The sequence below is a fragment of the Cygnus olor genome, chromosome 2 (genome assembly GCF_009769625.2).
Source record: "Cygnus olor isolate bCygOlo1 chromosome 2, bCygOlo1.pri.v2, whole genome shotgun sequence".
NCBI classification, from domain to species: domain Eukaryota; kingdom Metazoa; phylum Chordata; class Aves; order Anseriformes; family Anatidae; genus Cygnus; species Cygnus olor.
The window spans coordinates 72269065-72286320 of NC_049170.1; the positions used below are offsets into that span (position 1 = coordinate 72269065).

Here is a 17256-nt window from a genome sequence, read left to right on the forward strand (position 1 = left end):
CAAAGTTGTTTACTCAACCTCTTCAGTACATACACCGGCAGTAGATTAAATTGGATCGGTCTTTCAGACTCCTTAGAAAACCTACATCTACAAAGATGCTGCTAAGGCTAGTAAAAGAAGGGTGAATTTTTTAGTACCCAGTCAACCTTTCGAGCAACTCTTTACTCCATGAGTTTAAGTGCCCAGCTTGTTTCACATCACTATATTCAGTATTCTGAATATACTATGTGACAGCAACCTGCATGGCTCTCACTTAGATCTTTAACCTTCCTCCATGACTTGTTCTACCCTGGGCATCTCACAAAGGGCACAGCAGTCCGAACTCTGGACTGCTGCAATGGAAAAAGGGTCACTATGAGACACTTCTCTTTCTGAAGGACTTAATGCAAGCGAGGCTGTATCAACACAACTGTAAATCACTTCTCAGTTCTGTCTTCTGGCTTTAAATCCCCAAAGACAGACAGACACAGAATAGCTCCCCTCAGCAAATACTGTTCTTCAAACACACAAGTGAATTGTGGTGTGTCAGTCTCATAAGAAAGTTTTGCCATCACAAGCCTGGGTCTCACCCAAAGAGCAGTTTGTTTTATGTTGATCTTCAAGCTAAAGAACAACAACGAAAATGTCAAGCCATCAGATGACAAAAAAGAGAACAAACTGCTGTCAGACTGTGATTTCCCAATCGTGCCACCAACTTGAATATAATTCAGGATGACTCTTGCTGTTCCTTGTATTGGTCTGCACGTCTTCCGAGTGCTTTAAAGCAGAACTACTACTGTTGTATCAGAGAGAAGAGTGTTTCCTTGCATGTGTATGGATTAGACCACCTTAAACAAAGCAGCAACAAAAATAAAACCAAAAGATATTTTCCTATTCTTACATTAAAGGGGAGTGGGGGCTTGAACTTAGTCCCAACTCGTGAACATGTCATCTAACCACTGGGGAAATGAGTTTCTTTTCTTGATCAAGACAAGCTGCTTGACTGCTCCTTGAGTACAAGGGACTCCCCCTTTGTGCTCCTGCTGAGGCACCCAGATTTCTGACCAGCCAGTCAGCTCAGCTGGTGGGCATGCCATTTCACTTTCTGTGAATAGCAGCCATGCCAGCTGAAAAATCAGAATATATTAATAGTTTTTAATGCATTTGTGGTAGCATCAAATTTAAATTGAAAGGCTTTTTTTTCTGTTTTGTTTTAAATGAAACTGGACTTTGATGTAAGATTGAGATCAAAATGAAACTATACATTTGTTGATGTAGACATTTTTGCAAGAAAACTTTAGTTCAATAACCATATGAGTATCTTTTAGCCTGGAGAGTGAAAATACCATTTCACATCTGCATTAATATTCTGGTGCCCAGGCTGTGCACAGCTTCTTCAACATGCCATTTTGTTGACATTTTAGGCTGCAAAGTCTTCTGTATGCAGCAGTATAATGAATTAAAATAAGCTTGTGTAAGAGAACGATAAATAAACATCTTTAGATGTTTTCCATTTAATATTCTCTCTTCCATATCTCCTCCTTTTTACCTTTGCTGTCTCGTTATACTGTAAAAATGGTCTCAGATTTCTATTACATTTTGAGTCACAACTGATGACAGCTGTTGGTCCAGGTTCTTTCCTTAACCCTCTTATCTTACCCCATACAGAAAAATATTCCAACTATTTCAACAGTCCAGAAGCTTTTTATTATTATTATTTTTTTTACAGGTTTTTGAAGCCAATACCACATACATTAGAAAGCAGCTCCAAAACAAAACTGAATTATATCTAGATGCCAGCAGGGGGCACTTTAAGTCCAGAAAATCACAAGTATTCAGTGCTTTATTTCACAGGAGTGTTTGTTACAGGAGCTATTGAGTCTTCTGATTCCTGTATTAGGAGCAAGTGAAAACTGCACATCAGAATGTGAAAGTTATTCTAATAATTGACTCAGCTTAATTGGATGTCACTGCTTAATGTGTTTTTCCGATTGGAACAACGTTTTCCTTTGTACCATGCCCTCAATAGCATACTTTAACTTTTGGTTATCGCTGAAGTGGTCAGAGAGTTGAACTTGATGAACTTCGCAGGTCCCTTCCAAGTGAACTATTCTATTCCATCTCTTACATGAAATGCAAGACAAACATTTGCCTGATTTCAGACGTGGAAGAGCTCCACTGGACCAGATTTTCAAATGCCAGCAGTAACCAAGAAAGCCTGACAGTGACTTGTTGCAACATCTCAGTCTAAACCAGTAAAAGATACAGGCATGAGCAGAATGTGGGAGATGACTAGTCAACTGCTATACTTTAAATTCCGATGCCTCAAACTAAGAATGCAATCATGGGAACTTTTGAAAACCGTTAGTGATTAAAAAAAATACTGGTCCAAGTCTTTCACAGATACAGCAGATAATACTGCTTTAGGAAAGTAGATTTTACTTTTTATTTTTTGTTCTGAATTGCACATTCCTTGATATTTTGTAGAAAGAGGAAACACCCGTATTGTATTATGGCACTTCTCTGAAACATGGAACTTATGCAGATCATTGCTTAAACCCATGGCCAAAGTAAGCTATTTTAAAAGGGACTGCTAGGGTAAAACTTCTCCATATTATGGTTTATCTGTACCAAGGTTTACAGAGCAGGGACTGCTGGAGACTCCTCTGGAACACTAGAGACCTCTGCTTGCTTCCTTTTTAGGACACAACATGCTTTCCTCTTGGCAGCTTGTGAGGAACTGGAAGGAAAGGTAAAGTATGTGGGCCAGTACAGAATAAAATTAACAAAGATACTAATGGCTACCTGCTAGGCACCAGAAATGATTTCAGACCCCAAAGCTCAAGTATGTGGGTTGTTCACAAGTAGTTAGCTGACATTACACCATGAAATAATGACTCCAGTCTATTTAATTTCACAAAGATCTTCATGCATTTCACTTGGAGTGTCATCTGGACTCATCTTTTAATGTACAGCACTACATATTAAGTTAAAAACAACAACAACAACAAAAAACAGTTGAAAATTGAAAAAAAACACACACAGCCCACCTGTGCCTTTGTCATTACCAGACAAGACCAGCCCAGAGGAAAGAGCAGGCAGAGACTGAGAGCTGAGAGCTTTCAGAAACTTAAAAACAGACCTAGCTGTGTTGCACCTGATCTGCATTTCTAACAACAGCTTGTGTGCTGAACTACATGCGCCAAATCCTCTTCTTAACCAGGAAACCTTGCAAATTGTTCTGCAATTTTAAAAGCCTGTAGAAATTGCCTATTGCAAAAGGTGTTGCTCTCACTTTGCCTCATCCCTTCTCTGCCCCGATGGCTGACAAGTGCTTTGGTCCCACTGCTGTCGCATGGGCTCCCACAGATGTCAGGAGACAGCCAGTATCACGTCACCTTGTGCCTGAGTTCTCACATTGAAGACATTTGCTTGTGCTGTTGGCTGCAGGATGGCGAGAGCAAACAGGCACAAAAATACTGCAAAGGGGAGAAAGGAGAGGGAGGGGAAACAAATTCTCACTCCATCATGCATCAGCCCCTGTACGGAGCCTGAACGTGCCACACTGCGATTGCCAACAAGCTGGTCCTGCTGATCTGGTGAGCGAGGATTTGGTTTCCCCTGTGCTTGTGTGAGCCAATGCAGCTGAGCTGGCAGGCTGGGGAAAGGGAGCCACACCAGGCGAAGATCTGGCTCTGTTCACTGCTCTTCTGGAGCCAGAAGGAAGGAGGAGCTGAAAACTGCTAAAAGCTATTGAAATGCCAACTGCTCTCAATGTACATTAGCAGCAGTGAGATCCTGAGCACCAGTGATGCAGTGGATCAAATGGGAGGCTATTAAAATGCCATTAAATTAAGGCACAATAAGATTAAGAAAGTAAAAGTGATCAGGCAGAATCGAGCAGCTGAAATAGGAAAGATTTTCTCTTTTGCTGTTGTTATTTACAGCATTTCTCAAGACTGGTATAGATTTATTTATTTTTTTCCGCCTCTAGATGCAGGTTTGGGGTATAGTGGTGACAAATTATTGAGCTGCAAGGGATGCTTTTTAGAGGTCTGCAGAATAATGAGTTGCAATTTCAAAGATTTCTGCCCAAACTGATGGTTTAAAAGCCTGCTTTCTTTTGGAATTTTCCTCTTCATTCAGTCTGAATAGCTGTCTCTAAACCACCTTGAGGTACACAGTCAGGGATAATCAAAGCAGCAGCCATTTACCTGATGAGGATACACTGGTTGTCGTGACGCTTCCAAAGGCAGCGGTAGCACTCGTTGGCCACAGCAAAGATGTGAGGTGCGATCTCTCCCATGTGGTGCTTGCTGTATCGCTCCATGGCAGTGCAGTCATACAGCCCTGGGATGGTCTTGTAAGGGTTCACAGAAGCAACTATGGAACCAATGTACGTCTGCAAGCACAAAATCCCCCAGAGCTGTTATTAGAGATGGGGTAGAGCAGAATAACAGACCTCACAAATGAAAGACAGTAAACACATTTGCAAAAGTCTACCAATCCTCATGGAGTTTGGATAAAGTTGGCTAGTAGTTTTCCCCACTTTTCTTCTTTGAACAAGAGCAACAGAAGGGTAAAAACTGTTTCCACCTCCCCCGTGTTTTCATGCTAACCCTGTCTACAACACAGAGCTTCCCAGCTCAGGATTCGTCCCTGCATTAATGCCATTTACCTCTGTGCAGGAGCATCAATGAGCTCCAGTGAACATGTGCTTTTCACATGTTCTTAGGGACTTTATGAACTTTCCAAACATGACTGTATCCATAGGTCCTGAGCACTGCTGCAAAGGTCTGCTTTTCTATGCACAGTATCAAAATCCTTCTCTGCTCCCCATTTTTAAAATGGGAATATCAGACAACACGGTAGACACTAGCATCGTTACAGGGTAACAGGCCCTAAGAAAAGTACATGAACTGGCAGATGCTGCCAAAACACTAAATTTATGCAACTTAATATACTACTGCTTTGATGCACAATGACAACTGACATGACATTCATTTCTCTCCTGTTGCAATTAGAGAGCACATCAGTTAAAACCACCTAGGTAGTAGCTTATACCCATTCCCATTGCCTTAACTCATTAAGCTGTGGTAACGTGATCATGTACAACAGCCTATTTGCACTGTTACTCATCTTCTGTCTTTTCCATCTGCTTCACAGTCATCGTCTAGCCCCCTGAATATATTTTTCAAATAAAATCAGATTAAGTGAAGCAGGAGATAACATTAAGCACACTATCTCCAGAATTTCCAGTACATTTCTGGGGCACATAAATTTAATTGATATAGCATATGCGGTGTTACCACTGTGATGCTAATTTCACTTTGTTAAGCACTCTGAGGTTACACACCAGAAAGTAGCACTTGGTTTCAAACAGCCCTGCTGTGGCCTTGCAAAGATCTGGGCTGCAGCTCTGTAGCACGGTCCCTGTGTACATACAGATGCTCTGTCAGCAGATAACCCTGTCATCACCAACAGGAATTGGCTATGAAGCTCACAGCAGGGCTGGGGCTCTCTTCGTGTATGCAGCACCTTATCCCCAGAGGGCTCCAGGAAGGGGTCCCATGTCCTCCACCTGCAGCATCTCCTCCAACAAGGCACCACAGGGGCACTTGTGAAGACTCACCGACCACCAGCTCCCTCATGCTTTCCTCTCTTTCAATCTCTTCCATGTCTCCACAGCATTTGTGTTCCACATCTACCTGCCTCCTTTCTCTTCTCCTTAATTAATAAGTAATTACCACTGTGTATCTGCTCTCCTTTCTCACTGTTATCCTGATGCTTTATTTCCCATTATCCATCTGCTTCATCCTCTGTTAGGCCCAACACCAGTAGCAGCTTTTGCTACAGGGACTACAGCAATGTCCTTGAAATGATGACAATTTTATTAGATGCAAGGGGAATGTTCCTCCTCACTGTAACTGACGTGTATTTTACAGAGCTGTGAACTCAGTCTGTATGTTTTATGAAACTGTCACACTGTACAATAGCTTGTAAGGTTTCAGCTAGAGGAAAGATCCCATTTCAACACGAGATCATATCACAGGGCAATTAGAGCATTGAGACAACAGTTTAATTTCCTGGGATCGCCCCCTCTTGGGTTCTTAAATAACTAATGAGCAAGTCTCTAGGAACAAACTTCTTCAGTTTGATACGTATTTCAGCACAGATTGCATGGGCAGAGATATATACATAATATTTAATTACATGAATGGTTTATTGGTCAATGCCTGCACTGTAGACTGCTATGGATCCACCTCTTTACCCTACTAAAAAGTCTGACTGAAGTCAGAAGTACGAATAGTAACTTGAAGCACACCATCAAACCAGACACTACAGCAAACAAGCAAACATACGAACGCTGATACCACCCAACTTTATAACTGTAAATACCCACTCTACAGCTTCTGCGTGGTCAAGCACATAACAGAACACCACCACAATACTTCTCCTCTGTCTTCCAGTGATAAAGCACTGGCAAAAAGCACCACTGCTGACTGCAGTGTAACTCTTCTTGCGTCTCCTATTTCAAACCCTGCGTATCATGAGAGCAGCCCACTTCTGCACCAGCTCTCTTGACGTGAGATGATCTTTCCCATGACTTCACCAAAATTTTTTCAAAATGACACAGGCAGTTCCAGATCTGTGAGCAGGTTCTGTTCCAAGAGTCACTTGCTCTAACACTCCCAGGTTTGCTACTTTTCCTGTCCATTCACCATCCCGTGCTCTTACTAGCAGCAGAATTTCACTGACACACAGTCCCAATTTTGCCAGCCTCCACCCTGGCACCCCAGGAGCCCTCCAGTCAGGGAGCTGGGCCATGGTCAGACTCACAGACAGGGAGCAGGTGCCAACAATTCACCCTGTCCCATGCAGGACTCTGCCTCCATCCCCTCGGGAATCCCATCAGCCTCCCCATTCAACTGCTTTCTCTGAGGGCAGACTTTCCAGTTTTGCAAGTGCAAGCACGTTAGCAGCGAGCAAAGCGGGGTGCAAAGATACACAAAAAAAGCACAGGGCTGTTAAGCTATCTCCCAAGCACTTTTCCTGCACCAGGCATCATTCATACTGCAAATTATAGCAGTTACCAGTCAAAAGCAGGAATTCTGAATTACTTTATTATGCTAACCTTGCAAGGCAGCTGCTTAGATGAAATTTCAGAAAAGGTGTTTTCATGTAAGAATGTCACTTCCACTTTGCTTAAAAGAGAGTGAATTAATTCTTCTCTTTGTTCTTTGCAGTTTCTAATCTGGTTCTTGCAGTCAATAATTGCTTATTTTAACGAAAGCACTCCAAAGCAGTTATGAATGGGAAAAATACTGGTGTCTGCCAAAGTACTAACAAGCAGACAAGGTTTCTGAAAATTTCCTGCTGAAAAAGTCTGGGGTACTTCAAAGAAGTACTGCGTAGGGCTTCTGTTGCAAGACTGGTTTCTTTTGTTATAGACTAAACCAGCAACAACTCATTATCAGATCACCACTAATAAATAATTTTGAATCCAGAAATAAATGAGAGTAATTCAGTCTGAATCCCAATGTGGTGCTTTGATTACCTTACTAAAAGGTTAGCCTCCTTTTCTGCTTAATTTTTTACTGAAATTTTACATTGGTAACGCATCTCCCAAAACACTTCTGGTCACAAACTACAGACACTCCTGCTCCCCCTTTTAACACAAAAAGAGGAAATGAGATTGATTGCTGATCCTCTAAAATGACTTCCAAAATTAGAAGTTCAAGCCCTGTCTTCTCAGCTAGACATTCAGTTAGATGATGGCATCACAAGAGTCAAAATGAAAGACGTACTTGAGAAAGGAAGAGATTTTTCATCAGTTCTCTAAATGCTTTGTTTTGCTTGTTGCCTTCTGACAGCAATCAGTTTTAAACCTTATGTGTAGAAATCAAACACTCAAGAACAACTTGGTTCTTTAATATAGTTCAAGAGCTTACAAAGATTTCCGACACCCACAGAAATACTCCAGAAAAAACTATAAATCGTCATAGTAGTCTCATCTAACACTACAGAAGTTGTATTGGTTAAAATAGTATTTTTCAAGTTAGTTTACAATGATGAAAAACAAGTTTGAAATAGTTGAGCTAAATATATTTTTATGTCTTTCTATCCCATGTAGAAAAGGTATTCTAAATAAAAGAGGAAAAAGTAGAATTTGAAATTTCCCCTTCAAAATTTTTTTTTTCAACTTCTCTTACACAGAACAAGCAACAAATAAGGAAGCAGCCCTAGTGCACAATCACTTCATTAATCCTATAAACCAAACACACTGTGTAGATCAGGACCACCTTTGCCCTCCATCTTTTCCCCTTTTCACAAAATCGTTTCTGCATACGTCCTTTCAGCCTTGCTCCATGTCCAGTCGTCATCCACCTTCCATTTCTTCCCCTCTCATGCCAAGACTCAGGCATCTCCTCCACGATAGCTTTTTTATTCCCAAGGATTCTTTAATGATCTCTGTGTTTTACCCAAGCCTGCTTTTCCCATGTAAGGTCATCAATTTTATCCCACACTGTTTTTCTCGTGACCTCTCTTCACCCAATACATCAACATACTCCTCTATAATTCCCTGACTTCTAGTATTTGAGACATCCAATTTTTCCTTCTTTCTTTAAAAAAATAAAAAGAAAAGAATAGAAAAGGACTTATCTCAGGCTTTGCATATCATGCTGCAGGGAGGGTGGGAGAGAAGGCAGAAGGACTCTGTTGAAGGGCGTTACATGCTGCTCCCGAATGAAGTCTTTGATCAACGATCAGAAGAGAAGCTAAAACTGCTTGCACTATTAAAACAGGCACGAAGAGACTACATTCCTTAATTTCAATCATTGTGCTTCTTCAGTGACACCAATATCAATATATTCTTCGCAACATTGCTTAGCATGACACTAGGAACACTGGAACCGATCAAATACAGAATTAAGATGTTTTGTCATAGATACATACATTAACACTAAGATAGCACTCTAGCCATCCAACTCTCTTTTCAGAGCACTTTCAAGATATTCTGCTTTGGGCCAAAAAAACACCTATCCTTACTGCAGAAAACAAAATCATGTTTGCAGATGCATCAAAAACTGTTTCTAGACTGTTTTTGTACAGCTCTCAACTTTGTTACAATCATCAATAGAACTGATTCCATGTCTGATGAGTAAGGGCTGTCTGGTTCTAGTTTAGTGGTGGTGTATCAACCTGACCATTTATGAAACAAGTATCATTTTCCGGGCTTGCCATTAATATATAGGAAACTGAAATAAAACTGTAGTGCAATTGGCTCACTAGAAAGTGCCACTGTCTGGTACCTTCAGATAACAAATGTTAAAAGATCATCCATGTTCCACACAAGCCTCATCTCTCTCATACCTTTTATCATCAAGGCTAGAGTAACACTATCAAATTAAAACACCTGTGCTTTCATAGCACATGCAAATACAGATAGTCTTAAAAGACCACAAAATAGCTGTCAAATTTCTCTATCTTTTCAACACTAAATTTCAAAGTTTCATGATGCAAAACTTGGGAATAAAAGTTTGTTTAATGCTCTAGGCACAGCCTCCATTTTTCCCAATTCTCCCAGGTAAGAGGATTAATTTTAATGGTGACTGCATTTATGCTGAGGTAAAGCTAACTACGTCAACCACTATACACATATCAGCATAAAAAGGAGAAAGATGGCTGGACTGTATTTTGGGGTGCTTTTTAAGGGAGGGAGCAGAAGGGGCATATGTATGCCATAAGCGGGATGAAAATTAATGCTCTTGTTCACGGTAGGTTCTTGATTTATCCTCTCTGTGGTAAGTATACCGTGTATTTCAGCTGGTCTTGAGCTAATTTCAGTGGGATGGAATCCAGTTTTCTCCCTAAATTATAAGCTAAAATGTCTGAAGCCAAGCTCCTTTCTTAAAGGCCATAATCAAACTGAATTACTAGACTACAAGTTTAGATGTTTTCAACCAATCGAGCCATGTCTGTGATGAAAATGTCATACTCTGTAATCATCCTTACATGCTTGGGCTTCTGCAGCCGTTACCATGTTTGGTGACTCATGGTGGGTTTCCATCAGCCCAAATTTACATCAGCTTTACTTTTCTTTACCACCGTGTTCCTTGTCAATGCGCACATCATTATGCGTACATATCATATGCACAAATACATTCTCCTTCCTTCTTCTCAAAGTCAGTTGTAGAACTGATTGCAAAATGAGATGTGTGAACACACAGGCCATCCTACCAACACAGGAGTTAGCATCCACAGGAGAAGACCTTTTGAAGGGAACCAGGATGGAGCATGTCACTAAGTTCAAGTGCCAGCAGGCAGCTGCCTACATTCAAGGCCCACCTTTTAACGTTGTCCCTCTCACTGTTTTCTCTAAGTCTCTTCTCAGAGACATTCACACTGCTTAACTGCATTTTCCCATGTGCTTTGTTCCACAACATAAGCTGCATCAGCCTCTTCTATCAGCTACCTCCCTGATGGCCCCTTCCCTTCCTGTGCCGAGAATAGATCAGATTTGTGGAGTAACAAAATGAGGTATTTTCAAAGCCAGGCTTTATTCTCGTTTTCGCTGGCACAGCTCACGGCAAGATTCTGGAATAACTTTGAAATATTTATACATGATTTCAGATGATCAGAGGCAACTGTTGGGCAACAACATTCCCATTTAATTGCAACTTTGTCTGTTGCGTTCACTCTTCAACTCTATTAAAGTGACCTTATGCTTCCATCGGTACCGAGCTTTAACCTACACCGTCCGGTTCCCAGGCCTCTCTGAGGACAAAGGCTATGTTACCTTTTCATGAAGAAAGCAGTACTTTGCAGCCCACCTACCTTTAACTTCTAAACTATGCTAATCCTTCCACTCCCCACAGCTTCAGCCTTGCACATTGATAGCGTCCTTGTTCTAGACAGCTAACTGAAGCTAGAAAATCTTTGTTTCTTCAGGGGTAAAAACTGGGTTTTGTTCACCTTAGCTACCAACAGAAATAGCAGAACAGTGTGCAGCGGCAGCTGTATCTTTCAGCTTAACTCAAGAGAAGGCTCAGAGACAATGAAGAACCTGCATAAAACCAAGAGATCTCCACAAGTTGAGATCCACTCCTACCTTATCTCCCCTTGCTTTCCCATTAACTTTTTCCTATGGAACAGACAATTCTATGTGGATCGAGATACTCAAGTAACTTCACAAGTGTTATCCAGAATCTACACAACACCTACAGGATCTCCAATGGCTTTTTCTGGAGGGTACAAGACAAACTGGCACTGAAGAAGTGCCCAAGAATATTCAAAGGGTCAAAGAAGAAAAAAAGGTACCTTAAAACCAGAAAAGACAAAACCCAGGTGGGGAATGTGAAACTAATATAATGAAAATTTAATACAAAATGGTTGTTACAGACAAAGGTAAAAAGTAAAAACATTCTGATGTAAAAGACCATAATATTGATATCGGATGGACACCTTTCCTGATTTAAGAAATTCACCAGTTTCTAATAATTTTTCTCCTCAGTATAAGAAGGACCAAGTCTCCTTGTTCTTTGCTGACTAATACAAGAGAATCTCTACCTTTTAGCATGTCTGTCTACTGGATGTCAGGATAATGATCTTCAGCGACCTACTGCCTAGACTTTTTATATAAAACATCTGCTTCTTATGGAAGAATCTCTTCCATGGCCAAGTGAAGAGAGAAGGTGACCTCCCGAATAAAAAAACCAATAATGTGATCAATCAGGATGAGACATTGATTTTTTGACATTTTCACGTGCAACAATACAGAATGTGACTGTAGGTTTGCTCAATTTCACAGCTTGGCTTTAATGAGTACACTAGCTCAAATCAGGAGAAAGCTCCACAAAGAGTGGAGACCCCATGGCTCTTCATTTCAAATGGCCTGTGGCCACACATTGGTTCTTCTTCCTGCTTTGTTATTGCACAATGCTCAAATGATTTTTTCAAAGCTGTCTGAAGGTCTAATTATCCCTCAAGCAAGGGAAAAAAAAGTTCTTCCTTCCTATCAATAATCTTGCTAAGATAAAGGGGCTTTTCAGAGAAAACAAATGCAAATGAAAACAAAAACTCTAGTCAACGATATCACCAAAATCAGTGTCTCCAGAACACAGAAGAAATATTTTTAATATAAAGTTTTGAAGATCTGATTTGTTCTGCCTGCAAGTATATTCTGTACTGATATCCAGATTTTTGAAACTTCCACACTTTAGGCATTTTAAGGCCTCTTCTACAAAAAAAATGCTCTTTCAGGAGGCAAGTAGGAAGAACAGAAATTATGCTTTAACAGAGCATGAAAATAGAAACCAAAAGCCTGAGTAACTGAAATGAAGTAAATTCTAGGTAATTTGTTGGATGGCACTGAACTACTGTCAAGGAGCCATGGGCATACAAATCAGCACTAAGATGACAAACTGTATTAGCAGCCAAAAATCTGTTGAAGGGAATGTCTAGATCCCACTGGCATTTGAAAAGAAATGTTGAAAGACATCAAAAGGAAATAGTTTAAACTGCTTGTGAGAAATGGATTACATCTTTTCAAATGAAAGCAACAGTCTCACTATGAACTGTCCACTTAAGCAGGTGGACAACAGCTATAAAATTCTTAATTTAAAATGCTTATCTGTAGCCTTTCTAGTTTTAAACTGCTGGAATAAGGCATTTGGTCTGTGTAGCACAAGCAGTAAATTTTGTGCAGCTCACTTTACAGTCAAAGCCCAATTCATGTTAAGAAAACACGAGCTGGTGACAGACAAGTGGCTTAAGTTTCAGAGTTCAAATTCCTGCCCTCCTTTGTAGATGTTTGAGAGTAAATAGACCTTGAAGAAAGGAGACCAACCTTACCTGCAAGCAAGACAAAGGTGCATGCAAAAGTATTCAGCACTATCTACAATCCAATTGTTTTAAAAAAACAAAAAACAAAAAACTGCAAGTTGGTCTGCTTTCTGTTCTTCTCAGCTCACATCGTTACCAGTGACATTCAATGAGGATGTGGAGAAACCAACGCAAAAAGCAATCCTTCAAATCTAAGAAAACATCAGCAAAACCATCACCAATGCTAAAGTCTGTACAAGATGATAAATTTCTACTTTGGAGTTTTCAATACAAAGGGCTCAGGTCTCATTCAAAACTCATGGAAATCAACAGCAATTTACCCTGTTGACCCTGCATGCATCATTTATTCTTTTACCAGCTAGCCAAATGGAAAGAAAAATAGTGGTACAGAGCAGGCAAAAAGCAAGATTTTTGATATTTTAACAGAACTTTGTCTTCCTCCTTATCACCTCCCTCACTGAAAGAGTCTGTTGATGACAGCCAGTAATATCCATATCGCACCATACACACATAGCAGGTTATCAGCAAGAACCCAACCTGCTACCTAACCTGCTACAAATTGTAAAATAAATTTACCTAAAATCCAATTGTGTAGCCATTGCATACATGATAGCTTACTCAATCACAAAGACCTTTCCAAGCAACTCCCTTTTTATTATGTTGACCACAACATTTCAGACCAAAACATTTGCTAAGATCTGAGCATACGCACCTTAAAAATCTCCAATGTTTTCAGTAGTGAGATCAGGTAAACTTTTTTTTATTGTTATTATTAGCAGTGTCACAAGTTCAGCAGTAAAGAGCAATTAAAAAAGAAGAAAAGTTGGTTAACCAACCAATGGCATTTGTTTACTTATATCGTTACAGCTATATTCTTCCTCTAATATGGATTAAAAAAGAATAATAACAAAATAACGGTAATTGGTCTTTGGCAGACAAATCTTGATCTATTTAACTGACCATCTTTTAGAAATAGTGATCACCAGAAATAGATTCCGCTAAATTTCCAATTAAAAGCCTGCTGCGTTTACATAAATCTTTGTCTACTGCTCTCCAACAACAGATGTGAAACGGAAGCTGTAATTAATGCTTGGAGACAGGAACTCACTTTGAACTACATTTTGAAAACACTGTCTGATGTAAGCATAACATGCTAATTATAGAGGTAAGTATATATATATATATATATATATATATATATATATATATATATATGCATTTTTCATGCAATCTTAGCAACTGAGCTGTTCTGTGCACCTCCACTAAAGGAGCTGGTGGGGACAATTATCCCCATTCTCTGTAGTAGTATAGGAGGCACCTTAACAGAAGGTATGAAAAAACACAGATTCATCAACATGACTTTTAAATTTATTTACAGTAAAGTATAGCAATTAAACAAACAGAAATTTCGTCATTGGCCAAACAGCAGATCCTGCAAACTGACTACTTGGAACTGCTCTAGAGTATCAGATACATGTAGAAAAAAACTGTGCAATTACAGCTGGTTTGCAGATAAGACTATAATAAATGCTGTTCTAAGAGCCAGTGAAATAACTAAGGATTTGGCCTAAATGTATATGTACAATACTAGCGTTTATATATATGTTTTATAGTAAATAAGATTTATGTGGAAGCAGGGAAATGTTTTGGCCTCTTTTCAAAATTTACTTGTTACTTGACAGCATTACTGAAAATGGGACAGAAGTGCAGATTACCAGGTGGCTTAAATTGTCATTGTTCTTCTTTTGTCAATGGCCCACATTTGTTCGGATTACAGATAAAGGTAGGCCAAAGACCAAGGCTGTTCAGCTGTCAGCATGCTGTAGAGGTACTTGATACACATTCTTTTAATGTCGAGTTTTCTGCAGGTTCTACAGCTTCCAAGTTCTTCTGCTTAAGAAAATAATCATGACAATTTTTGTCTTTCTAATAAAACATTTTGGAGCTACCGTCTTTTACTGATTTTCTTTTGTTTGTCTGCCTCTACCTAAAACTTGTGTCCATGGTAAGGACATCCAAACAGGAGTGCTTTCAGATTCCTGAAATTACATCTGTCTTACTTTGTTCAATTAACCAAGATATCAACGTGCCTTGCGATTTTCCCTGTAAAAAACATGCACTGACATCTGCTTCCTGTTGACATGGCACTGTTGACAGAACAACTGCACTGCTTCTGAAATGAGTTTTACTTTACTCAGAAAAAAAAAACAGAATATGCAAAAACCTAGACAAACAAGTCACAGACAGCAACTGACCTATATACTAAAGTGTCTCAGTCTGTAAACAGAATTTGGAGGAAAAAAACCACCACGACAGTGGTTATTGATTAATACTGTACAAACAACAACTAGTTCCCTCAGGGAACCCTCATGACTTCAAGGGAGATAAACATGCAATAATTAGATGATTTAACAAACTACAACTGAATATGCTGCTAAAGCAAATAAGCATAAATAGATTTTAAAAAGGTATATTCATTTACTCATACATTGATTTTAAGAACAGATAAATGAGCATTCCATATTTGTTGCTTCAGCTGAAGAGACAAAGAAAGCCAGCCACAAACACTGAGCTCCTAATTACCACCATCCTCCTCTGATGTGGATGTGGCTGCTACAACATTACATGTCTACGTGGCTGGTACAGAAGATTTTTTTATAAAGACACACACAAACCTAACAGATGGTTATGATTATTGGTGGGCAAGCTGCTGTCCTAATTTGAAAGCGAGCAAAAATAGGCTATATTCTCTCACCCTCCTGGCCACCACTCAGCTGCTGTACAAGCTGGAGGCACCTCTCCCTGCTCCAAGAGGCCTCTGGCTGCTGGGCCCAGCGCGCCCCTCTGGGCACACGGACACAATTCTGGCCTAAACAAAATGTCACCTGTCAAAGAAGTGCCACTTCAGAGGTCTTACTAAGCTACTTCAGAGCTTAATTCAACAAGAAAAAACAACGAAAAGTGCTTTGGAACTTGTTTGTTGCCTGAACACGGGCAAAAGAGGGTTGATTTGGCACTGGAAACCTCTGTAGGGAAGTGCATGATGCGTACTGCGGTTATTTTCAGTCCTCCTCTGCCTCAGCAAAAGCTCTTCTCTACTCCTCTGTCCCGCTCTTCTGAAATTCACTTGCCTGCACCAGCACCTAACCACTGGCCACAGAGACAAGGGAACAGCAGCTCCTCCCGCAACCAGTTTGAACACTGTAATTTGTGTGTCCCGTACTACAATTCGCACGCGATGCGGTTTACAGTGTCTTCTCCAAGACTAAGCGAGTCTCCTCGATGATGTGTATTTAACTAAAAGTAAACCCGAATCAACAGCTTTGGGAACAAGCCTTTTTTGAACGGCAACAAGAACGGCTGCCGCAGCACTTCCCCTCTCCACATCATGTGCCCATTGCTGGCTTGGCTTCAGAAGCAATGAAATCCCTCACTCGCCTTCACAAAAGGCTCCATTTTCCAGTGTGGGCACCTTCCAGTTTTAGCACTGGTGTTTGTCTTTCTGTATTTTTCCACACACCAACCTGGCACGCAAGCTAATCTGAGAATTCAAACACAGGTGTTAAACCTTGTCAAAAAGCTGAACCTCCCATGTCAAGCTGTTCTTGTTAAGCAAAATGGGGGAGGGAGTAGCAACAAGAAACCCTCCAGCATCCCATCACTGGCATAGTAACCCTGCCCCTTTTCAGTGGCAGCCCAGAACCAAGCTCTTCGATAAAAGTAGCATTAATCAAGAAACATGAAAAAAATACCAGACAGGAGCCGGCTTTGAGGAATCTAGCAACGGCATGTACAGCCCATGCTTTTCACATACTAAAAAGGGAAAGCATGCACTTTTTTCTTCTACAGAAATACAAACAAAGTATCACAATTAGATGTTGACAGATTTGATGCTGATACAAAAAGATGGTTGCATATAGATCAGAACAAATTTTGTCATTCATCTCACTAACAATATAGATTCAGCTAGGTGCCTCAGCTCATTAAGTACAGTGCCAGGCATCATTTACGCTATGAACACAGTCTGTATGTCAAATCAATACACCCAACCCCCCCCCTCCCACACACACACAAAAAGGAAGAAATACATAAAATCCTATGCTGACCTTTATAGCTGGAGTTGTTAACAGCAGCAAAGAAAGTCTCTGACATGTTTGACAATCTTTGGCATCTACTGCAAATATCTTTTATAGTATTAATTAGGAAATAGAGAGAAGTTTAGGAATAAGGGTATGATTAAGTGAGATGGAGAAACAAAAATGTTATTAAGTAAAGGAAAAGTAAACTGAACTCAAACATCTGAAGATATTTATTGAAGTGCTCATTGCTGGATAAACACTTCATCAAATACAAACACACAACTTAACAGGGGAAGACTTGCATAAATATTGTCTTCCTGGGAAAGCAACTGTTTACATTTCTCTTAAATCG

The 17256-nt window shown here is 40.1% G+C and overlaps 1 protein-coding gene across 1 annotated transcript in view; it reads right to left on the minus strand.

The window, feature by feature from the left end:
• The window catches only part of MYO10 (myosin X), a 96815-nt gene that overhangs the window by 76693 nt on the left and 2866 nt on the right, over nucleotides 1-17256 (minus strand). The window contains 1 exon segment of the mRNA XM_040550262.1: nucleotides 4194-4381. Within this exon segment, the coding sequence (XP_040406196.1) occupies nucleotides 4194-4381 (188 nt within the window).